The sequence below is a fragment of the Suricata suricatta genome, chromosome 8 (assembly GCF_006229205.1).
Source record: "Suricata suricatta isolate VVHF042 chromosome 8, meerkat_22Aug2017_6uvM2_HiC, whole genome shotgun sequence".
Lineage (NCBI taxonomy): Eukaryota > Metazoa > Chordata > Mammalia > Carnivora > Herpestidae > Suricata > Suricata suricatta.
Window position 1 is genome coordinate 93,121,439 of NC_043707.1, and position 26,639 is coordinate 93,148,077.

The 26,639-nt window shown below is 39.2% G+C and overlaps 1 protein-coding gene across 1 annotated transcript in view; it reads right to left on the reverse strand.

Annotated features, from left to right (window-relative positions):
* NFIA (nuclear factor I A) overlaps positions 1–26,639 on the reverse strand; it is a 362,772-nt gene that overhangs the window by 67,218 nt on the left and 268,915 nt on the right. Inside the window, exon 8 of the mRNA XM_029946438.1 lies at positions 7,761–7,889. Coding sequence (XP_029802298.1) covers positions 7,761–7,889 — 129 coding nt within the window. The remainder of the gene's footprint in view (positions 1–7,760; positions 7,890–26,639) is intronic.

Genomic DNA, 26,639 nt, shown 5'->3' on the forward strand with positions numbered 1-26,639 from the left:
GATTATTTCAGCACCTTGTTAGCAACAGGTACTTAATTGCTTCTCGTTTCCCTGAGATGATTCAATTGCACTAAACCAGGAGAAGCAAATTAGATTCAGCTCTTTTGAAAGGAGCACCGACAGGTTCTACAACTAAGTTAAAAGCTTTCCTAAGAGGCAAAGAAGTTTGCAGACCATTTATGTACTGGAGGCCGATGCCAAACAGGTGCCGCAGTTATGGTGGTGATAAAGGGGGTATGTCTTCTTGTGGGTCCTTTACTTGAACAAAAGAAATTGTAGTCCTACAGCAGATCATTATTTTGAGCTCAGTATTTCTCTTAATGCCTGTCGAGTGGAAGCTCTTCATTAAGACAAAGCAAATATATATTAAGCATTTATTCACCATGCAATGCATCTCCCTAAATGCTACTAAATATATGCTCTTGAATATTCTATTATTATGACACTTGGGGGATGGGAAGAACTCCCTGTTATTCCCAAACTTTCTGTGTACCTTCAATCAAATCCATGCAATTACTCATTTATTCAACAAATATTTGCTGAGTGCCTTCCTTATGCCAGGCACAAGGCTGAGAGACACAGATAGGAAGAATAAAGCTGTAGTTCCTGCTCTAATGGGCCCTGCCATCTAGTGATAAGTGTTGCCTTCATATTTTACCCCTCCTTCCTTCCTCCTCTATTATGGTCTATGGATCTACACTCCTCCAACCTTTCCTGGTGACCTCAGCTTCCTGGAAGGTGATCTGAATTCTCATAAATCTCTGCAGTATGTTTTTCTTGGCTAAATCAGGAGATATTGTTAACTGCAGACCCTCGGATGTTTCATCATGAAGCGCAGGATCCCTGCTTGAGTCATGAGGATCATGGACTTAGGTCACAGAGCATATATACTTCTGTCCACCTCTCCAAACAGAAACTGAGCCTTTGAAAGCCACACGATGAATCTTTGGTTTATACGGCTATTGTTTTAGCACATCTTACGTATATTTTCGGTACTAGGGCAATTTTTTAAATGTTTATGTATTTTGAGATGGGGGTGAGAGAAGAGAGTGCACAAGTAGGGAAGAAGCAGAGAGAGAGGGGGACAGAGGTTCCCAAGAGGTTCTGTGCTGACAGCAGAGAGCCCAATGTGGGGCTTGAACCCACAAACTATAAGATCATGATTTGAGCCAAAGTCGGGGACCTAACCAACTGAGCCACTCAGGCATCCAGGGCAATTTTACTTCTAAACTCCCTTCATTGTAGATGTTTTCTGACTCCTAAAGAAGTGGGCAGTTTAGTCTCATGCTCACAGCCTGTATGTCTTTAATTCCTCAGTACTTAGTTATGTAAAAGTATGACTTGTTTGCTATTGCTTTGTTTTCACATGTTTGCAATTAGAAGGTACTCTGCTGGAGAACAGGGGTTAAGTCCTGGGCTTGTTTGGACTTTCATGGTGCCAAATGCCACAAGAGTCTCTATCAGGAGGCCCTTGTCCCCGGCAATCCCCTGTGCTTCTCCTATTGCAGCAATACAACTCACCGCTGGCTTTCTTGTCCTACATCCACCCAGAGGTCGGCCCTCTCAGGCCAGAGTCCAAGCTTCTCTTGTTCACTCTATTCAGCAACTGGTAGAGCCCCTTGTACACACTGTTAAGTGCTTGATAAATATTTGTGGAAAAAATTAATGGGTCCCCAGACAGTAATGGGAGTCTGCAAGTCAATTTTAATATCGAGCAAGTCACACGCAGAGCCAGTCAGGGAACATGGTGAAGTGAAACCGGTCCAGATGCTTGAGAGGGCTACTTGTAAACATGTCTCCAGATGAGAACAGTGTCTGAAGTATCTCTTTTGCATCTATCCTGCAAGATGGCATGGTTGAAGAGGATTTCGTGCAGTCCTTGTGTTTCCATAGGAATTAGCACATTGGCAGGCATGAGCTGAAGAGGTGTGCCTGAGTGACTCAGCTTACCTCAAGCATTCAAGTTGAGATACTCTAAGACACCTCTCATGAAATCAGAGATGGTCTCTAGATTATGAACTTCAACTGGACCACTCCTTTTTTAAATGTATGCTTTACCAAAAAAAAAAAAATCTAATAAAGTTGCCTGTTACTGTTAAAAAAAGAGAAAAAGTCACACTGACCTCAAAAAATGTTTTTTGAAGTGATTTGCATCTAACAGAAATCCTACATTACCAGTAGCAAGGATTCATGGGCTAATAAAAAAAGGTCAAGTGGTATGTTTATGGCTGTTATTAAAAAACCCAGTGTGACAATATGTCATGCTTATCAAAAGATCTAAATGGCTATGTTATGTCTCAGACTAATAAAAAAATGTGAAAACAAATTAACTGTTTAAATGAAGTTTATTTCTCCCAGGGGGTGAGAACAAGGTAGAGCCTATGATCTAGTGGCAAAGGCACCAAGTTGGAGACTTGATTTCTATTCTGGGTTGAGATCTCTCTCATCTGCAAGAGTAATGTGGAATATGTTACTAACTGCTAACCAGCACGTTTCTCCCCTAATTACCTAGTTACAAAGCCCTGCTTTTATTAAGAGTGGCAATATGTTCAGCTTAAAAAAAAAATCTAGATTTCCTAGCCTCTCTTGCAGCTAGAAGTGATCTTGTGGCATAGTTCTGACCATGCAACATAATGGTCTATGAAAGGTGGCAGAATGCTCTGGCTTTTCTTTCTGCTTGGAATGCTAATGTAAGGCAAGAATGCAGTGGCCACACTGTGACCATGAGGTCACAGCATGAGGATGCGCATGACCGGCTCCAGCAACGTTAGAAGAAAATCTCAATCCTTGGACTCCAACGGTCCTGAGTCACATACTTGTTTTTATAGGAGAAAAATCTGACTTGTTTGGTCCAATTTTCTGTTACTTGCAGTCAAATGCATTCTTAGCCGATACAGGAAATGAATTAGACCAGATTTCCAGGGCCCTCTTCTGAAAGTCAATGGTTCTAGGGGACGTTCTAGAAGTGCTCAGTTGCTAATTACTTTCAACCTCTGCCTTGTGATGTAGACAGTGCCTGCTCTTCCCCATTTCTAAATCCTCAGAGCACAGAGCTGCTTTACTTCCTGTAAAGCATTCAATTAAATGAAATACTTAAATTGAGTATCATTCATTAGCTTATTTTTGAAAACAGCAAGGATTTTAGGCAGACACCTAAGTTTCAAGAAGATGGACTTTCAAGAAACTCTAAAATATCACTGATGACTTCAAATTCAAAGGAGTTAGACCTTTTAGATTGTCAGACAAACTTATAACTGTTTAAAAAGCAAAGGCAAGAATTGTTTAAAAAGCAAAGATTTTTTTTTGATTATGATAAGTAAGACAAACTGTCATGATTAAATACTTTATTATGGCTGAAATTTTAAGTGCTGGCAAAAGAAAGTTTTTGAAAACCTAATCTTTCAGCTTAAAGTACATAATAACTGTAATAATATACAATGACATACAGATGCTTTTATGGAAACTTAATGTCTTCTCTACTCCCCAGGATACTCTAAAATGCTCTAACCCCTTTACCTAATTTTAACTACATAGGTGGCCAAATATTCTCCCCATGATACAGATGGCCAAACTGAGACCACAAGATTAAAGGATTAATCAAAGCCACAAAGAAAGCCAATAGTAGAGAGGGGATTTTAAAAAAGCACATGTTTCTACCTTAATGAGGTATATAGGGAAGTGATTACACTAGCATAAAATAAGAAAAACCATAGTTTTCATGTCCAAGTTTTACTCATAATCTTATCAAGATTTTCATTGGATGGAAGGCCATGGTTCTTCCCCATCAGGGACACTCCTTACAAAGAAGTCCTGCATCAACCATTACCCATTTATCACCCTTAGTTCTTCCGGAGCAATGGGATCTTGTCCGTGTCAGGAAGGGAAAATGTCTTTTGGGTACATTTACGTGCAAGTTGAGTACTTTTTATTTACTCAACTAGTTTTTGAACATAATATCCATCACATGAGACATAATGAAGGTAACAAAAAATAGAGGTCCGAGATCCTGCCTTTTAAAGGTTTCATTCTAGAAGAATGACAAGGCATGTACATTAACAATAAAGCAAGGCACCAGTGAGGGAATCTATAGACATGAAGGGCTATGAGACTTTATGGAGCATGAGGGGACGTCAGCCCCCGTGGAGCTAAGGGTTTTCATGTAGAAATCTGTACTGGAGCCGGTTTGGGGATGGGCAAAGCATTGATAGGTGGAAGCAATAGGGATGGCATGAACATTCTCAAAGCCTGGGTGGAAATGGGGGATTTAATTGTTGGCACGACTTGAGTACACACTCTGTTTCCAGGTACTGTGCAAACAACTGCAAATACACGATTTCACTTGCTTCCGAGAGAACATGATTCTCTTGAGGTAGAGATTATAACCTCCAGTTTATAGAGGAGGAACCCATGAACCTCCTATGACTCAGAGGAGTAAAGCACGGTACCAGGTTCACACAGCTGGTAAAAGTGGTGGAGACAGGATTCAGACACTGGTCCCTTTGACCCCCATGCTTTTATGCTTACCTCACTATACAATGCTGTCTCCCTTCAAGGCCCAATTTTTCTGCATTTGCTTTGTAGTTTCGAAGAGGGGTTTCCTTTGTAACAACTGGCCACCAAATTTCCAAATGTGGCTTATGTCTGTAGTCAAAAATAGGGCCATTGTTTTTTTTTTTTTGTTTGTTTGTTTGTTTTTTAGCAAGGTGACCTTGCTTTGCTGTCGCTCTGTTAAAATATCACCTCTGGCCTGAGCACCGAGATATGTTACACAGTTATTGTTTATGAACTGGTGCTTGTCTAGTCAAGGTATTCCCATGAGAAATTTTAAGAAATGTTTAAAGAGGGCAGCAGAACCCTGGCAATCCGAGAACTACCCAGAGGTGAAGACACCAGGTGATTCTGAGCGAGGGCGCAGTAAACAACCTCCCCGCTTCTCCCATCCCTGTGCTCTAGGACCCTGATGAAGGACACGCCTTTCTCTTCTTCCAGGCCCTTTGAAGTTCTATTGTCTGTCTGGATTCTCTAATGATTTACTGATTTGGGTTATGGTACCTCTTTACCATAAAAGGAACATGTGAGGCTGAAGTCTCCTTTATGGGCACATCACATGTACTCCACACTGGCTCATTCGGTCAGACTCTCTCTCCTTCAGTTTGGCCTCATCTTCCTAAACTTTTAATCCTGTGATCTCATTCCAAGTATTAGCTTTCCAACTGCCTCAGAGACAAAAAAAGGGCAATATGGCACCTGTGGCAAATATTTCTTAGACAGCGAGAGGCTCAATGCCAACCTTAAAAAATATCTTAGGCCCAAAATGTCTCATATTAGCCCATCTTCACTCCGTGATTCTTGCCACAAGGACACCACGGAAGAGTTTCATCTACAACACTCCAATTCCCTTTACCAGACCACTAAGGGGCGCAGGGTGCAATAAGAACGGGTACCTGAGTGGATTTTCCAGAAAGGAGAACCGAGGATACTGGGAACCATCTTGAATTCTGGTGAAAACAAAGAATCTTTGGTATTTCATAATTCTTAAAGTACATGTCTTTCTCTTTTCCTCATAAACATTGTTCATGCTATGATTAGGAGATCAGAGCTCATTGTTCTGAAGGCTAGGGAGGTCCACTCTGGTTCAGTCCAGCATGGGTTGTTTTAGCAAATACGTTTAAGTATGTAGCTTGAAGAAGCTCCCAATCTTGGCACTCACAGGTAAATGCTAGAACTGTTATAATAATTTGTAGAGCTACGGCTTTAAGGCAAGGCACGTAGAAGGCATTCAATATTTACTGAATAAATGATAATATGTGCACATCGCTTTATGCCCCTCAAAGCATAGACAGGCTGTAGACTGTCTCTACAAATACTGTCATACCGTGTTTCTATCTAAGAACAGGAGGCTGAGAGGAAAAGTTCTTTCAGCAATAGTATTGGCTCATTTTACCGGTGAGGACATTAAACAATCCAGAGGAGAAGTGGAAAGGCCAAGAGGCACCTTACTGAACTATCCTTATTGCTGGCCTATCATTCTTTCCCATCCCTATTACCTTGCTACAGCATGAATATTTCCTCTGCTTAGAATGCCTTTCATTCACATAAGCAACTTTTTAAGATTTGACTTCAATGCTACCTATACTTTTGAAGTCTCTTTATTTGGTAAAAAGTGGTAATAGCACCATAGACATTACCTTCTGAATGCTTATTTCCTTGTATCTCTCTTCTGCCCTAGACTGTATGCTTTCTGAGGACAAGAACCACTAAATTCTAGTGACAGGAAACTGTTGTTTAATGAACGAATGAAACTCCATAGTCCCCTCCTCTGAGTTCCTGCAGAAATTTCTACTTTTGACATTCATTTAGCATTTCGAATGACCATAAAAAAGATAAGAAACATCACATGCCTTATCTCCTTGAGACCAAAAATCTTCTGACTAAAAGGACTTCATATCTTTTATTTTCCACCACAGTGAGACACTTAATGAATGTTGACTATGAAGATAATATCATACTCCTACCCCATTTAAAGAGACTCATTCTGGGACTGTATAATCCAGCCCAGATGCAAGGTTTTCAAGTCAGAAAAAATATACATATACATTGCCTTTCTGATTATAACACACACACACACACAGACACATGCATGCATGCACACCACACAAGTGAAAATAATAAGGAATCCTGAGAAAATTCTATCAAGATCACATGTCAAAAGATGGAGCAAGTATGTTTTCATAACTGTGAATATAGTAATTGCTTCACGAAATAGTCCAAATACTTGTTTTCTTCAGTGTGATTTCTGCACGTGTGCATGGCCCGCCCTCTCAACTCCCATACTTCCCTGAGATGCACCCCGAGTATTCATAAAGGGATTCAGATTTGTGGATCTAACTTTGAGATTAATGCAAGAAATATCAGTTTCCCCAGATGTATGTCAAGGTAGACAAGAGACCATAATTTTCTAGGATGTTTTGTAATACCAGCTGGGTAGATCACAGACCTACCTAAATGATGATCTGACAGAAGAAAGTAAACATGGTTACAATTATTCATACTCCTACTGTGGGGAGTTTCATAAACAAACTAATAAATATTTTCATCTTGCAATAAGATCGAGTTAAGTGATTTGCTGACATTCTCTTGAGGTTTAAAGCTTGTCTTTAATGCGAAGTACAAATCCTATTTCTTGTGGACACATTTTAATAATAAACTTAAAAGCACACGAGACAAAAATAATGAAAACATTGCAATGAAAACCAGACAAACTATCTACCACTTCAAAAGGAGTGAGTGAAGACTGCTCGTCAACGCCGTGATGCAAACAGTCTCAGTGCAAAATGCCACATATTGAAATCAGGTTTCAAAGACAGGGAATTGGCAGGGATGAGAGAATGGAAACAGCTCTGCTTGCAACCAGGTAACGAGCTACAGGAAAATACACTCACCTAACCCACCTACCCACACCCCCCCACACACATACACACTCATCTGGTACAACCTGTAGGACAGATTTGATTTTGGTTCGGTGCCAATTACCTCCCACCTCTTTGCACATCCCCCTGGTAATGAGAGGTTTGGGTCGCATTCTGGCCTTTTGTGCAGATCAAGGGTTTGGTGCCATCACCATTCCCAAGGATGAGAAATTGGAACACTTGCTGCCCTTCGTAGCGTTCTGGAAGAGGCCCCCTTGTCTCTCACTTTGCTACACTCACTCCCAAGGCCATGACCTAAGCACAACCAAGGGAGCCCGAGGAGCAGCTCACCTCTGGGTCCTGTAATGACAGGTCGGTGATGCTGTGTGAATGCCGTTCCCAGGGAGGAGGTCTGCGAAGGGGAGGGGCTGCTGAAACCAGACTTCTCCGACTTCTTCAGTGTGGTTGGGGACGGCATTCCTGGCAAGAAGGATGGAGTGATAAGCACACTTTAATTCATGGCACGACAGCTTGTACAACCTAAAAGATAAAACTGAAAGAATTAAAAAAAGAAATCCACCTGTGAGTGCAAAATTTGTTTTGAATTGCTTGGAATTTGTCATGGGAACAAACAGGTGACAGGATGGTCCCCTGATCAATCTGACTATAATTGATGTCAACTTATTCTACTAAATCGCAGTCCATTTTGGCATTATTGATCTCTTCTAATTACAGAGGGCCACATTCCAGGGTTGCGTGTGAGTTGTACATGCCTGTGGCTCTTGGGACCCTTCAGGAAGGAGGCTCTCAAAGGCACAGGAAGTCACTTCACCTTGCCAGGTACCTTACTTAAGCATCAAGGCCCTCTCTCCACATTTTAAATAATTTAGCTATTTTAACATTAAGAAAACACAACAAACCCTCAACAATGGCAACTCAGTTGCTCATCCGATGAATTATTTATGGTAGAAAAAGAGAAAGAAGAGATGAAAGTAAAAAACCCTTAAATGCCTCCTAACAATGGAAACTGGTTAAATAAATATGATAGAACCCAGGCAAATAATACTATAAAAGAATAATGCCAGGGAAAGATAACTACTTAATGACATGGAATAAAGACATGGAAAGTGATTATAAAATAGGATGTTGTGCTATGATGCCAATTAAAAATGTATTTCTATGTACAGAGAAAGCGCTGGAAGGAAATACACATAAATCGTAACAGTAGTTTTCCCTGTGTGTAGGATTTGGGTGATTTTCATGGCCTCTTTTTGCTTACTTGTTTTTTCTATGATAAACATATATTCGTTTTATGTTAAGAAAATACAATAAAAACTTGTTTTTAAAAATAGTATTTTTACTATAGTTTCTGAGGATTTCATAACATTTCCAGGGTAGAAAATGCTTTGGGAAGAAAATAATGGGAAAATCGTCTCTTATAATTACTGAGTTTGTAATGTTCTCGGCAACCGTGCTGACACGCACACCTGGAGGCATCTATCAGTTTGGTAGGGTGCCAATTAAAACAATGAGAACTTGGATATAAAAATAAAGGAAATGACTCCTCGTCTTCACATCACAGGACAAATTTGGGCTCTCTTAAATTCGCAGCTCAAAATTGGTCTGTATTCATGTCAAAAGAATCAAATCTCCTTTACTTACATAGGTCTACATGTGCTGTATTATGACCAGAGAATTAGGGTGGGCTGGGAAAATAAGTAATAAAAATAATAATGATATTAGCGTGTGCCTGTTATTGAGTAGTTACTGACTACTGTGGACTGTGTCAAGCACTTTGTAGGTATAGATCTGTTCCAAAACTTAGCTTGGCCTGTATCTAAATGTGTCCTTATTATTTCTGACCACAGACCTCCTTAATAAGGTTCTACAATACAAGCTTCGAGTGTGACTACAGATTCTGTAAGGATAGAGACCACCTCTGTTTTGCTCATTCCATTTTCAGGACATCCAACGGAGGGTCTAGGACACAGCAAGTGGCCTGAAAAGGTATTTACACTACTTGGAAGAGTCGCAGCTCTATCTGTGGCTTTACTCATCGAGGCATGGGGGCCTAGTAAAACGAGAGCGTGACCCCAAGAAAGCAACAGATTGCAAGCTGGTGGGCACATTTGCATGTACAACGTAAAGACAATATGAAGTGGTATGTGATTTCAAACCCTCTTGACTAATCTAGATCCCATCCATTCCAGATCAGTATGTACATGATTTGAATTAAAAAGCGAGTCACTAAGCGACTTTAGCTTATGTTTCCTCACTCTTTGAATCAGTAACCCAAATCACACCATACCAATATCCTAACATCATTATGACGGATTGAGGTTTTTGGATCAACATTCATGCCAAATAACCTAGCCTAAAGCATAATCATGTAATTACATTAGAAAGGAGAGTTCAAGTTAAAAAATTAAAGAGAAGAAATACAAAGTTACCCAAATGTAAACAAACCTCTCAATTCATTCAAACCTCTCCTGTGCAAAACACATTTTTAGGCTGTCAAACCAGTCCACTGATTTAAAATCAGTCAAATGCCTGAATTATGTGTCACAAGCCAGAAATAGAACAGAAAATGAAAATGTCAAAACTTTTAAGATGGCAGGATTTTTTTCAGACAATGGAATCACTGATGAAATGCAGTATCTGAACTAACCTTACAGAAGAGACCACATGGTTGGACTCAAGGAAATGTTACCATTTCTTTGAAAAGTTCATGTGTCCCCTCCCACGCCATTCTAAATACTGCAGAAATACTGACATGATTTAAATCCACCGTTTCCATTTAGTCTTTTAAAAGGGGGAAAATAGGTAAAATTTAGGGAATAATAAACAGAAAGAATGATTAAGTTGGTAAACATATTCAAAAACACAAAATTCGAATTTCCTTTGAAAGAGTTAAAGAGAAAAGAAATACTGTCTACATGCAGTAAAGTCAAGCCAAACTATGTATAATCTTCTAAATTTATCACAGTCAAGTAATATGAACCCTAAGGCTGTCATGAATCCCAATATTACTTTGTGTTTTCAATTTTTAAAGACTTGTATTGAGCCCATTTCCTTATTATATACTTTAATATTTTCTCCATATGCATAATGTATGTTTTGGTTAATTTGCTTCATATACTTAATTGACAGGATGAAATTTCAAAATGGTAGTAAACTACTTTATGTTAAAAGCGAGAGAACATTAATCTTGACTTATATTTTCAAAATCAAGTTTAGTTTCTGCCCCATAGATTAAAAATAAGCTTCTTGTTGGCATTTCTTTCACCAGTTAGCTATGCACAACTGTTACGCAATTACTGTGAGGATTAATGACTGACTGGATTTTTCATAAAAAATAAAAACGTTAACTTCAATGTATTTTTTTAGAAGTATCAGATTTGTAAAAAAGACTATAAAGTAGTACTGCCCTTTTCCTGGAACAAAAATATTATTTCAAAGTTATTTTCAGTATGTAAAACTAACAAATTTTATGGAATAAGAAGCAGAAATTGAGCAGAATGGTGTGTTTCTTTTTTCTCCTTATAATTAATTAATTAGTTTATTTATTTAAAAATTTTATAGTTATTGTCAAGTTGGTTTCCATATAACACCCAGTGCTCATCCCCACAAGTGCCCCCCCTCCATGCCCATCACCCCCTTCCCCTCTCCCCCTCCCCCATCAACCCTGTTTGTTCTCAGTATTTAAAAGTCTCTTATGGTTTGCCTCCCTCCCTCTCCTTAACTATTTTTTCCCCTTTCCCTCCCCCATGGTCCTCTGTTAAGTTTCTCCTATTCCACATATGAGTGAAAACATGGTATCTGTCCTTCTCTGCCTGACTTATTTCACTTAGCATGACACCCTCGAGGTCCATCCATGTTGCTACGAATGGCCAGATTTCATTCTTTCTCATTGCCATGTGGTAGTCCATTGCATATATAAACCACATCTTCTTGATCAGAATGGTGTTTCAATGGGACATTTTCTCCTACTGATTGCTATAAAAACCCAATGGCAGTAAAGAAAATAGAAGATAGATATCAAGAAGCATTTTGGCTTGTCATTGGTTCTCTAATCATCAGACATTCCACATTTCTCTCACTTTGCCATTTTCCTAACTTACCCGAATCATTTCAAACAGTGTCCAGAGGACACAGGCAAACATGAAATTCTAGTCATTCAGTGATTCTGATCCTTGAAGGCAGTGAGAAGCCCAACAGGAAAACCTTGAAAGTACATGCCAAAAACAGTACCCACAAAGATTCCATTACAGTCATCATTAATATTTGTGGTAGTCAGAACTCTAAGATGGCCCCATGACTCCTGGCCCCTGGGGTACATACTTTCATATAATCTCCTCCAGTTGAATGTGGGCAGTACCTGTGAATATGGTGGATGTTATTCTCATGATTAGGTTGTTGTATTGCAAAGGTGAAGTGATTTTTGCAGGTCGCTGTGCCCAGACTTTTGATCCAGGGAAGTTGTGAGTTTGTTTTAAACGGTATTTTGTGGTAATTTGTTACACAGCAATAGCAAACTAAGATGATACTCAAATATGAGACTATCTTCCATGTTAGAAATGTCTGCATTAAAGATGCTGACGGGGCACTAATTACTCTCTAGAATTCCAGAAGCTTCCCTGATTTTTAGCAAATGCATCCTAGGTAGTGAGGTTTTTTATCAGTCTACACTTACCCAGAGAGAACATGTTGTAAGACATCTCTGTAGCAAAGAGGCAAATAAGTGGTTATTTCCAATGGCATAAGTGCTTTGGAAAATTTCTATTTCCCTCTGGTTCTTAATAAAAAAAATACTAATAACAATCAGATCAAATGACACGAAAAAAAAAAAACCCAAATAATCCTTGGGGTCTCTTATCACAAAGCAAGGATTTGTTTTTGGTAAGTTTTCCTATACTTTGATGTTACAAAAAGTAAAAAGAAGACACAGGGGAAAAAAACCACATAATTAATTTCAACTCTCTCTCTTTCCCAAATTATGAGATTTACTAGACACTTTGACCAAGAACTTTATAGGGACAATAATGAAGCAAGTCCTACAGGAATGAGAAGAAATGCAATGCTGTTCTTTGCTTAGGGAAGCTTCTTGGGCGTGTTTTAGGGGTCAGCGGAGGTACAATACTCATGGAAAGCAGTGAGGGGAAGGGAGAGATCACACAACAGACTAGAACCATTCCAGAAACAGTGGGACAACACGTTGGGTCCATCAGAGGACTTATTCAAAAATTCATTGTCCTGGGAAAATGGTCCCTGGTAAACGGTGCTCAGGACACAGCAGGGCCTTATCTGTTGTAGAAGTTGGGGGAATTGCAATTCGAGTTGTCAGAGAAGATTTAACTGGCATGTATTTCTTTCTTCAAACTATCAAAGTCAAGAACAGAAAATTTTCAGTAATGTTCATTTATAGTCGCAATCTGCTTGGGGAAAATGCTGGAAACAAGCAGACTCTGCACTTTTGTTTTAAAATCCAATATTGAAGCAGGTTAGAAAGGACTTCAAAATGCTGCAAGTTTGGTTGTTCACGTTTGACTTTCTATATTCTCCAGATCATTGCCTTCATCTAATTCCTAATGACCTATCTTTACTACTGCTTTAGCAGAACAACTATTATTACACCAGACCTGAAGGCAACTGGAAGCCTTCACCTACCTAGTGGCCTCAAGAGAGCTGGAAGGCAGCTAAAGAGATGGTCATCAAACCTCTTATATTTATCATTTCGCCAAAACAGACAAATAGTAAAATCTACAAGTTATGTAGTGCCTACTATGTGCCGTGTACTTAGAAACATCTCGATGTTTGCACTTTCATTTCCCAGTAGGTAGGTATTAATATCCTGCCTACTTATAACTTAATAATGCAGAAACTAGATACCAAGAGATGTCAAGCCACTTGCTCAAGATCATACAGCTATTAAGTGGTATTTCAGAGCCAGGTCTCTCATGTTCTGAAACTTGTATGTTTTGTAATACATCACACTGCCTCGTAAAGTTTCCCTTGCATATTATAAAAGCAGTGTCCTATTTAAGTCAATAAAGTATATTTATAGTTGAAGTTTCTAATTTGGTGATATAAAGAAAGAACTCAAAGAAAAGTTATATCTGCTGCAAAAGAACATGCAAAAAATAAAAACAACTCTGAAATTTCCTAAGAATCATTGTGTCTTATATACCAAAGGTTTTTCTTGACATTAGCAGGGATTAACTAGGATTTTATTAAACATACTGCATTTATTATCAGTAATTATTTTAAAGTTTTTTAAATTAAAAAATTTTAATGTTGATTTATTTTTGAGAGAGAGAGAGAGAGAGAGACAGAGCATGAGCCAGAGAGGAGTAGAGAGAGAGAGAGAGAGAGAGAATCTGAAGTATGCTCTAGGTTCTGAGCTGTCAGCATAGAGCCCAACGTGGGGCTCAAACTCATGAACTGGGAGATCATGACCTGAGCCAAAGTCAGACGCCTAACCAATTGAGCCACGCGCATGCCCCTATTATCAATAATTCTAAGAATCTCCAAGAAATAAATATCACGTAGACTTAGAAGAACATAATAACCCAAAGATATTAGATTGTAAAAGAGTAAATACATACATTTAATATTTACAAGAGGTCTCTTGCCTACTGAACAAGTTACTTCCTCTATAAAGCCACCTACAAACATAAGACCAAAATTCTTTTTTTGAGACTGATATCTTCCAAACCTTCTCTGTATACAATAATACCTCAACCAGAGGTAAAGTCTAATACATACAATTGTCTAGAATTCAGTAAGTCTTGACAACAAGTGAGGCCCCTAAACTACTAACGTCAGTGTCACAATAGGCAACTTAGCAGCGTCTTCTAACGCATAGGAAAGCAAAGTTTTATAGAAACCATTTCAAGGAGAAGGCTATGACGGAGTCAATCAAGTGCTATTGCGAGATGGCATATAATGAGAATAAATGAGCTCCAGGAGAGTAAGGTGCATGGAAGATAGGTTGGAATGGTTTACAAAATCAGGCACGAAGGAGCAGGGAAAATGGGTGTAGTCAACTCTGTGAAATCTGTTTATGAAGGGAAGCAGGAAATAGAGTAGCAGCTGCAGGAGATGGGGGAGCAAGGCAGAGCTTCCTGAAGATGGGAGGCAGTGAAGCATGCTTGCCTACCAACAGGAACAGGCCAGGAGATGGACAGAAAGCAAAAACTCAGAAGGAGGATAACTGAGGGAAGGAAGTCCCCAAGAAGGGGAGAAGCCACACAGTCACTGCTTGGAGGAGCAGGATTTGAACCCCGCATGAGAGAGCTCTTTCCACTTCCAGTGTGCTGCTCCACCAAGGTGTCTACTCCTGAAATAAGTTCTGATGATTTATCCGTCTTCCTAATACAGACTAATCATGAGCTTGTTTAAACAGAGCTCATGAAGGATACTTAAATATTGTTCTACAGCCTAAATGTCATGCTAACTGCTATTGTGGCTGTCTTCTTCACTGCCCGCCATTCAGATTCCCCTGCACCTCCAGGTCCAAGTGTGGGCAATGGGTACCTCAGTCGTGTCTGTCAGACCAATGGCATAAGCATACGTCTCAGCGCCGTTTCTCAGGCTCAGGATGAAAGTTGAGTAGTACCCGAACCATATTTTGCAAGTCATCTACCACCAGCAAATTTATGCTCGGCTTCATCTCTTCCAGATGGAGAGAGCACAGCACTCCTTATAAGCAGCTGCTGCACGGGCAAGAGCAGAACCTTTCCAGGACCATCTCATCTGGACCTTGTGATGAGATGATCATCAACCATGATGCTAAATAAAGGCTGTGACCGCACAGGTTAATCTCACAGTTAAAGGGCCATCCTGTTCCTCTGGGCAGAAACGCATGCTTTGTGCTATTGGGGAGTAGTTCAAGATCCTGCACAGGTCTTAACTTCGTATCTTAATGATAATATCCATTATGGTTCATTCCAACATAACTTATTATGATGAACCCACTCAACAATAAAGAAGGTAAAGCATTCAGACTATTTTGACTTTTACCCTTTTTCAGTGAATAGAAATGTTTTAAAATCATTTTTATGATGGGGAGAATAAAATGGGAGCTAATACAGCTTCTGAGGTTCATCCTTCTTAGTCTGTAGGCGACCATGTCAGATGAGCTAAAAGGGCCCCCCAAAGAATTACCGCATCATAAAGGAGTTTAGGTAATTTAAAAGGCTTGCATACAAGTGATTTCTTCAATTTTTAAAAATGGGAGAATGGAGTAAAAATTATATGGATTATTCGGGAGAAAAAAATTGATGAGTTCTCTAATGTATTCCAAATGTTCATTTGTGAGTGAAAATTTACAACCCGAGAGAGTAAAGAATAGACACCAAGAAAATGTCATATAAAGAGCTGGTGCTTGAGCCAACAATAAAGTTTCCTGATTTTTTAGGGGATTTCCTCTCTGTTCAGGGTAAATACAGGCACCCCAGTGTCAGGACTAAAGTTTAAAAATTTTTACTTCATGCTCCTAATATTTACAAGTGGAAGATTCCCTATCCACTCCTTCCTCCTCCTAACCATCCATCCTCCGTGTGTTTAGGGAAGGATTGATTTTGGCTCAACACAGCAATCACACATATTCACAGAGGACTGAGAATAAACAAGAAATTACTGAGAAAACCAAGTAATTTCCTTTGCATGAAAAATAAATATAGTAGAGCATAGCATAATGTTTTATTCATCCTGCCTAGACACCCAGCTGAAAAGTAAAAAACTCAATCATACATATGTTTGGTGCATATCTGTCCTATCCAATATGGTAGCTACTAGCCACATGTGGCTACTGAAATTTAAATTAATTAAAATTAAATGAATTTAAAAATTCAGTTGTTCAGCATAGCCACATTTCAAGTGCTCAAAAGCCATCTTTGGCTAGTTGTTACAGTACTGGACAGTGCAGATATAGAACATTTAAATCATTGCAGAGAGCTCTAAGAGATAGCCCTGGTCTACACGCTACCAAACAATTTTTCACTTTTTTTGTCCAACTGTCATGTAACAGGTAAATCTTACTTTTATATTTTTTTCAGCATGTTTAGCTCTTTTGTAAGTAACAGAAGTAAAACATATGCACTACACAAAACAGATTACATATTGGGGTGGGGGGAGGGAAACAGTAGCCCTCTCCTCCCCATCTCCAACAGGCTGGGGAGAATCCAGTGCTCAAGCTTGGTGAACATCTTTCTAGTAGTTTTCTCTATCTAGAATACTCGTTTCCATGAGGTGAAGTGAAGTGTTTATTAAAATATGCTCACCGGTTCTGTCAGTCAGAACATGATCGAAAGCTTGGAGTTTAAGGGTCTTACTGGTAAGATTTAACTTTGGAGATGTGGTCTGTGATGTTCCATGTTTGGGATACGCCTGCACAGGGTATCTATTCATCCCTGTGTTCCCTGGATGCAAGCAGAACACCTATCACTTTACTTAAGGTGAAATTTGAAACGGACTGGAACGTTTCATGGAGGAAAAAAGAAATATAATTTTAGGCCTCTTCAAATTGCTTGAAGTGTGAAATCAAGTAATGAACACTAGAAAAGGTTCTGTCAGCTAGAATCTAAGCTTAGTGTCGTCAGCATTTTCCTGCTAAACCTGATTATGGCAAAGCATTTGATTTTTCATCTCTGCACTGTGTTCATCCCTGCAAATAAACTACTTTGACCTCCACCTGTTACTTAGTGAAATCTGCCCACCATCCCTCAATAACCCTATTCTTTGCCATCAAAGGCCTTTGAGTCGTTGAGAAACTGGGAAGACAGAGCTGTGTCAGGAGCTGAGCTGATAGGACTTTATAATTATGCAGTAGTTCATAGTTCAAGCACAACGCTACACAGCAAAAGGAAATTTTTCTTAAAGGCAATGCCTGTGGATGCTGGAAGGGGGCAACACATTTCATCATTTTAACATGGAATTTTTCACAGGAAGAGATTCTCTTTTGAGCTCTTATTTAATGCAGAAAACGCCTGGCCCTTCCTTTATAAGGAAAACCTCTCTTTCCAAGAGTTATGCCTTATTTTAGACAGATGAGCCACCTGGTCATTTCAAAGCTTAAAAGCACAACATGTTATGCTCACTATGCAAAACAGAAGGGACCACGAACCCAAATGCAGCTTTGTGGATGCAAAAGGACCACGTTCTGATTAAACACCATTAAAGCAAAAAAATAAATCGAAAAAGGGAAATAACTGTACACAACTACATAAACCATTTTCTGAAATATCTGACAAAATTGGGGTTTTTTTTAACAATGACATATCAGAAAAAAAATTTCTGTGTAAAGTTGCACTTCTCCTGATTAATGCTACACTCAACGCAAGAGACAGTGCCTGTCTAATTACACTGAATACTTATCTCAGAGGAATTAGCAGGTTGTGTCTGCTCACTGTCATTCTTCGTGACAACGTAATGATAGATCCGTTTACTTAGGAGTGCAATTATTAAAAACCATGCTGTTTTCTTAACTGTCTTCATATCTTGGAAATATTTTATTAAAAATTACTTAGCTGACACTAAGGGTAAATACTTGGCAAAGTTTTTCATATCAATTAAGTCAACGAGTTCGTTTCATTCAGTCACAGGCTTTGTAGAGAGTCCTATTCAAGTTGGGGGAAAACCCGACCACCACACTGCTTTTATATTGGAGCTAATGATTCACGCTTTTTTCTCCTTGTCTTATTTGTCCAGATCCTAAAGTTTGGTTTTCACTTAAACTAAAAACTGCTTGTGGCCGACATTCTCTCTGGAGTCATGATTTAGCGCTTCTCCTTCATATTCACGCCTTTTTTTTTTTTTTTTGGATCCCGACACAAGTATCCAATTTTATACAGACAACTCCCCACAGGCCAATCAGAAAGGGTTGTTAGCAATATACCATCTTTTGCAGCTTTTCCTACTTGTGTAATTAACTTTATCCAGCATCTATTAGGAAGAGGTCTTTACGCAAGATAAAAAGTGAAAAGCAAACCACTCTGGGCTCTACAAGTAGGCTGGCTATCATCAAACCAAAGGATGATTTCTATACATGTCTAAAGAGACAGAACGAGGGTCCTTTCTTTTTTTCCTTCCACTTTCCAATCTCAGATGACAATTGTCAGCAACTGTGTCCCTGCACGTAAGAAACAACCAAATATGTGCACTGAATGTAAGTTGCTGAACTTCTCCCACAAGGCAGAGTTTTCTTTTTCTATGGCTTTAGTCAATTTAAGACAACTGTCAAGTAGTCCAAGTGGCAGATAATGACATTTACAACAAATTATATCTCTGGAAAAGTCTCCAAATGTGTGGTCAGAACATAAATTTATGTAACCCAATATAATGATTATGTATTATAAACATTTTTTTTAACTCAAGGCACGTTAAGATTTCAATGCTGATGGACCAACTCATAAAAATATCAAGCACATCAAAAGGAGAAAAATTACCAGTTAAGTCTTTTGAGGATAAGATTTCTTTTCTGGAAGAAAAAAAAAATCACCCACTGAAAAAGAGAACTCTTAAAATTAGAAGCAGGTGCCACCACTATGAAGTGATAAATATCAAAGAATAACTGGCCCTGAAAAGCACTCTTATGCAACCCATACTACTTTTAATCCTTACATATGTAGTTTGACATAAGAACACGAAAAACTGCGTATATCAGTCCCAAAAGAGTGTTAAACCACAGGAGATGCTGCACAGCCATTTTGATAAACCCTCTCTTCAGTTGGGTTCATGAAATGGCTGAAAGGCAGATGGCAAATCCTGACTGGCATTGAGTCGTAAGTAATCTTGGTATCCTAGAATTCATTAATCTTGGAAGCTCATCACAGCGAAGTGATTTCTGGATTGGGATACGTAACAAGGCACGGTAATCTGTTATTACAGAGGACACTTCAGATTAGAAATGGATAGTGGATTGTCATTCCTTGAGTTTCTAATGATCTGAGTGCATTTCCAACAATGCAAATGAAAACTTTAACTACCTCTCATTACATACAATCCCTAAAGATCAGAATGTTTCTTCAAAATGAAGAGCAATATGATGTTCGGATCACATGAAAACCCGGAAGAGCTGCAGTAGTGTCGGCATAACTACCCAACGGGCACGGCTGACAGAAGCCAGCTCTCCACAGTGGGCTGAAGGAACCGGACCACAACACAGAGTTCCCACTCTAAACAGACCAGAGAACCAAGAACCAGAATAACCCAGTATTTTAAATCCAGAAGTTTCAGAGGGGCTTTCAATGGTGAATAAATGGAGATCAGTAATACTTTACTCTGAAGACCCAAGCCAATTCACAGTATTTCAAATGATTTAGTTTTTCTATGGCAGTTTAATTGTTCATCAAGGTTAAATGATGCTGTGAAATAAAGTGACTTTTTGATTCCTGAACTCTTCTCCTATTTGAGGGACACACTTTGTGATTCAGCGCTGGAGAGAACCCTCTTCATTTTAGGACCTGGTGTGTCGTTCAGGAATCCATCAGGGAATGGCCTCTGGTTTACTACGTCAATGTGAGCATTTCTCGTAATCTTGTAGGATGTAATTCACCCATCACCTCTCATTTCGAAATGGGTGCCATGTCTTTGATTAATTGATGAGTGTATGAGGTATTTGAAATCCTTGTTTGGATCGAGTTGGATAAATAGACATTATTATAATCGTCTGCTGAGTAGGAAAGGAATTGGGATGTGGACAACCTCATCAGAAATGGGCACACAGCACAGCCGGAAAAGCTATGGACTCTTGAGATCTGTGTGGGCAGGAGGGGTTCTTTCTTCCCTCTCTCTCCTATTCCCCACAAAAAGCCCCTATTCTGGAGTATTATAAAAAAGTTACTTTATTAAAGACATTGATGCCAAAAAAAGAAAACCCCCAAAAAGAAAACTATTCCTATATAGGCCAACGGTGTTGTATTTGATTATTTAATATTTAAATAGAATTCTTGATATGCAGGAAAAATATAAAAACATAGGAAAGAGGGAAGTAAGTCTAAAAATAGACTTATTACTGACTTGTATCATTTTTTGCAAATCAAATACATGTAATTATGTCTTAGAATGATATCTGGCCCATAGTAAGTGCTTAATAAACACTGGCTATGCTATTACTTATAAAACACATATTTAAAATTCCAGCAGCATTCCAATGACAAAATATAGATCAATTAATCTTTCATTGTTAATCAATTTGTGGTACTATTTGAGTCTATGAAATGTCTACATTATGTTCATAGAACAGACCAAGTAAGAATGCTAAAGAATATTTTCTCTTTATATTAGAGGTTAAAACTACTTTCTGTTTGAGTTCTATAAATATCTAATAATGCTTATTAGATAAATAAAATGTACTAGATACAGGAAAACCAGCACAGTGAACTCTGAGGTAAGCCTGATCTGCCTATCTAGCTAGCTACTTATACCTACCCACCTCGTTTGTCTCTCCTCTTTCAAATGTACTTTCTGATTATTCTACCCTTTGGTGAATTTAATGTCAATTCAGAATAACTGTGTTTTCTCTAAGTAAACATCTGCTTACATTCTGCCCAATTTCATTACCCACAAATCAAGAACACTCTGTTTCAGGAAGGGGAGATTTGAGTCCATGGGTGCAGAAAGATCTGTGTACTTCATGAGAGTTTTCTAGAACACTGGTTTTCTACATGCTTTTTAGAGATAAAGAAAGAGAAGCTGGATATTATGAAGGGAAAGAAACAGGGACTAGCATTTACTGATGCTCTTTTAATAATGGAATGGTTGACGCACCACCTTTGTCAAACAGTTACAGGGTGTCTTGTGCTGTAGTCACTGGATACTTGTTGAAGCAGTTACTCTCCTTCCTTGGCGGGCTCTGAGCACTTTGAAGGCAGGGTCTGTCTCGGGTTATTTATTTTTCCCTTTATCACCTTGCACAGTGCTTTGCATAAAAGAGACACAGATATGTGCAATATGTTTTCAATTTAATTTCAGGTACATGCCCCAGAGCAGGTATAGTTCAATGGCAGAGCGTGTGACAGTGAGCGTACCTTGGAAATAACGCAGGTTTGGTTCCGGACTACCACAATAAAGCAAATATTGCAATAAAGCAAGTCCAATGAATGCTTTGGTTTCCCAGTGCATATGGAAGTTATATTTACACTATACAATGGTCTAATAAGTGTGCAGTGGCATTATATCAGGGAAAAGAAACAACGTACATAACTTAATTTAAAAATACTATATTACTGGGGCACCTGAGTGGCTAAGTCAGTTGAGCATCTCACTCTTGGTTTCGCCTCAGGTCATGATCTCATGGTTCGTGGGTTTGAGCCCTGTGTCATACTCTATGCTGACAGCCCAGAGTCTGCTTGGGATTCTCTCTCTGCCTGTGCCCTCCTCATGCTCTTCCTCTCTCAAAATAAATAGACAAATAAGCTTTAAAATAAAAATACCTTATTTCTGTGCTAACCATCATCGGAGCTTCCTGCAACTTATAACCACTGGTCACAGATCACCATATCAAATATAATAATTATGACAAGGCTTGCAATATTGCAAGAATTACCAAAATATGACACAGAGACATGAAGTGAGCAAATGCTACTGGAAAAACGATGCCAAGAGACTTGCTGGACACAGAGTTGCAACAAACCTTCAATTTGTTAAAAACACAATATCTGAGAAGTACAATAAAGGGAAACACAAAAAACCGAGGGATGCTTGTACCTTAAACTCATAGAGCACTTCAGAATTTCCAAAGTATTTACCAGAACAAAAAGATATATACTATTTGTATAAAGCTTTGTGGTGTATTACGTCTACTTTAAATATGTTAAAAATACTCTAGGTCTGGTGCCAAGCACAGAACCTTGCACACAGCTGGTGCTTCATAAATGGCAGTCCCTATTTCTATTATCCTCTCAGTTGATCATTTCAAAGCCTACAAATCATGCAGGCTACACTGCTTCCCTGTCCCCGGTGTTTACATAGGAGGAAATGAAAATTCAGAGAAGTACTTTGCTAAAATTCCCAGGTGGGTTGAGTTCATGGCAGAATACAAGAATTGTAGAGTTTTGATTCTTCATTTGTACTCTTTCCCCTTTATAGTTCATTCTATTTCACTCGTATTTTCTCCCTCCTCAGTGAGTCTGTGAAGACTGTTGTGGCTGGAATAGAATTCGCGTTACAGTTCCTCCTTACATGCTAAATAAGGCCACATGATGAGCCAGCACTTGGCTAACAGAGGCCACTGGGGCTGTGCTGAAGATGGAGACAGGAACAGGGCAGGGTGGAAGATATCACACACACACACACACACACCCAAGGTAGAAGCTACAACTCTTTTTTCCTTCTTTCTGGAATGTTTACACAGCCTCAATTTCAAACATGAAATTAAAAATTTGGAGATTTGGATAATTTATTTACTCAGACAAGCCCAGCTGAAATGCAGCATCTGGTTTCCTGGGAGCCTATGTATTCACAAAATTGTACATCTGGGTTCTCGGATACAAGTGAAGCTTCACTCCTTCGTATAACCAACTTACGGGCACTCTGCCTCCAAGCATTTAGCCCTGCTCGAAGGGCGAGATGGGACATGTGTGGTCTCCATCTTATTGTTTATTTATTTATTCAACAGATATTGACTGGATGCCCTGTGCCAGGTACTATACTGGGCTTCAGGAATACAACAGTAATTTTCTTTGACTGTGCTTCCTCGTATATAATATATGTATATATACGTGAGAAGAGTATTTCTTTTCTTTTTATAGGCAACCTTTTGGACTCCTGACAAAAGGTTATTTGGGGCCCTTTATTTGGCCTTAAAAAATAAAACAGCCTTGATAAAGAAAGTAAGGATATTTTGGAAGGGTAGTTAAAGCACTATTGTGTAATATAGCTTTCCTGTCATAACCCCTTGTTTGGATGGAATTTCTCTGATAAAGAAGGGTCCCTAGAGAACAGTCCCCTTGCTACTGTTCCACTGCTCCTTGGTGTACCCACCTCTAATGAGCAGGTGCCAATACTAAAGGGATAATGGAAGAGAATGTTGTTGCAGAATGATGCTTTCCCACTGCTCCATAAATGCAGAAGAAAAGCCAAGACATTGATCCTACAGCACTGTTCTGTAACAGCGACTATTCCTATTAGAACAGGAGACTGTGGGAGATTTAATCATTGTCCTTAATGTATGCTAGTGCAGCAGAGGGTCTGTGATCAATGTACTACTGTTACCAGCCTGCTGCCTTTTTATTGGCACCGATAATGGGCCTCCTCCTTATGTGTCTCAGCTACAAGTTTAAGTTGGTAAACTTCCCCCACTCTTACAATTGATGGATGATGGCTGGCAGTGAAATTAGGACCAGCAGAGCTGGGAATACAAGTGAACCTAATGTGTGGCATTTAAAATTACGATGGGGGGGGGCGGGGCTCCTGAGTTGCTCAGTCAGTTAAGCGGCTGACTTCTGCTCAGGTAATGATCTCGTGGTTCATGAGTTCGAGCCCTGCGTCGGACTCTGTGCTGGCAGCTCAGAGCCTGGAGCCTGCGTCGGATTCCGTGCCTCCCTCTCTCTGCCCTCCCCCATCCCCACTCATGCTCTCTTTCTCTCAAAAATGAATAAATGTTAAAGAAATTTTAAAATTATGATGAACGAACAGAAGCCTGAAAAATGCAACTGTGCTCGCAGTAGCAGTGACACTGAACTCTGGTTCTAAAGGTCCCAGGCTAACAGTTGACCAGATGTTTATGAAGCAGTTGTTCTACAAATGCCTTTAAAAATGTATTTCTTTACTTAGTAATTATTACAAGAATACACTGCATGTTACTGCAGTGCTTGATTTTGACCTTCAAAAATGAAGACTACTTAGTCTTTGGGAAGAAGTTTATCTCTGAAAGAAGTTTATCGCTGAAAGTTTTTAAGAAAATGACTATAATTAAACTTACTACTTATCAAATTTGACTCAAAAGTATTTTGGCTATTGTAACATCTTGGCTAATATAATTGTGTCTGTTAGTAACGTTCTACAATCACAATATAACTGAAGGCCATGCTATTTCTGAACATTTTCTATAGGAGAAAATTTAAGGAGCCTCTTACTCCTGTTTTCAAGCACAGAACTAAATTTCACTGAAAAGTCCCATAATTTCATTTTTTTTCAACAATAAAAAATGCTCTTAACTTCGGCTGCAACTTCACTGAAGTGTATGTGCTTGATGCAGGTGTGGTCTTAAACACAGTAGATGGCGGCACTCAGGAATCTGTGAAGTGCACTGGACCCTTAAATGAATCACTTTTGGTGACATAGGACCTAAGAAGGTACACAGGACAACCACAAAGCTGCCTGGCAACTTAGGAAGACAGATGTAGAAAGAGCACTTTTGTTTATATATACTAATGGCTGAACGGCTATGAAATATAGGGTCTCACTTTCAAGTATGTGGCTGTTTCTCATCTGGGTTCCAAGTGAAACCCAGTTCCATGGCAGCCTTCTGAGGAAAGTGTCCTGAATTCTCCAGTTGGACCGAACAATTCCCTTCTTTTACTTCTACAGGATTTAACCCTGCCTGCTTTCAACCACCCTCGACTGAGTATAATCCGAATGATATTTCACCTGATTAGAGAACATTAACTTTAAAAAAGGACTTCGGCACTTGGAACGTTCAAGTTCAAGTTGGTTTCCTCATTTGACTTTGGTGACCCTGTGACAGAGAGATGGGGCAGAAACTACAGTTCTCATCTTACAGATAGTGACTGACAACTGAGGAAATCTGACTTGCCCGTAAAGACAGGGACTTAATGGAGCTGTCTCTATATGTACTCCATGCTGTACCCAGTCGGCACTGAATATTCAATGACTTGGTTTGACTTGAATTATATCCATCAACCGTCCTTCATGCACTTAAAGTGGAGGAAGATGAGAGAGAGAGATGGAGAACGTTCTTTCATGTGAGGTATCCAAACACCGAATGCGTCACTGCGTGAGTGTACTATCTTCTCTGATATGTTTCAAAATAGGTTAGATTTTTATCTATCTAGAAAAATGTTAAAGGCATTCCTATTTAAAATAGGAAGGAAGGTTGGGGAGTACAACATAAAAAGTTCAGGGTACCGCCAGACACAGATTGAGTGGTGAGAGCCCGCTGAAGGGAACAGTCCAGGGAGGGGCCTGTGTACGTGTTTTTCAATCACTAACACATAGAAATATCACCCAGATAAACACCATCAGCTGTTACAATTCAGTTGGCCTGGGTAGGGCCTGAGACTCTTCATTTTTAATAAGTTCTCAGGGGATGTCATATTGCCAGTCCTTCGTCCATACTTTGGGTAGCAAGGTTATACCTCATACGGTAGTGTCTCATGCCGCATTCCTTACACTTGGGTAAAAGAAACTTTGATATGGACATCTGAAAAGTACCGACATAAATCAGGGCGGTTACATAAAATATTCTACAAAAAGTCACTATTGTGGTTGTTACGAAGCTCATAATACTGAACTATCTTAAAAAGAAAAGAATTACCTTTTAAAAAATGAAGTGTTATCTTTAAAAAGAAAAGTCTGATTCACTTAAAGGAATACCCTTGAAGGCAAGTGATATTTGTAACATAGTCTGGTACGCTATTACTTGTCCACGAGGCTCCTGGTTGAGTCACTTGTTAGTAACTGGACCTCACCAAATGACAGTCTATACAGATTGAGAATATGGTAAACGTCAATTCTGGGAGGATTATTGGTAGCAAATTCTATTATCAGGTTCATTGACAACACCCCAATGGAGCTTTATAGGCTCCGTTCATTCAATCCATATTTATTGAGCACCTATTATGTGCCAGATGCTGTATGGATGCTGGGGATGCAGCAGTGGGAAAGAATGATGAGTCCCATGGCTCACAGTGTGCACATTCTAGAGACAGAACACGGACCGCAGCAATAGACAGGGGATGGAGGGGGGAAAACGTAAGGTTACCAATTATAAAATGATGGAAGAGAAACAGCAACTATTGAGATCACTGGGAGCCTCTCCAGTGACATAATATTTGAAGAAAGATTGGAATGCTGAGGATGATTTGACTTTATGGGGAAAAAATGGTATTTTACTCTGTTAACAGTTAATACTATTTGATCATATATTGTGTCTTATGTGTATTTCATAACCCGTGTTTCTTCTCTGGTTTCAGTTGTATGACGAGGGTTTGGGATAAGGAAAGGGGGAGTGGTTTAGGTCTTTCTGAGGAGTTATTTTTTGTTCTT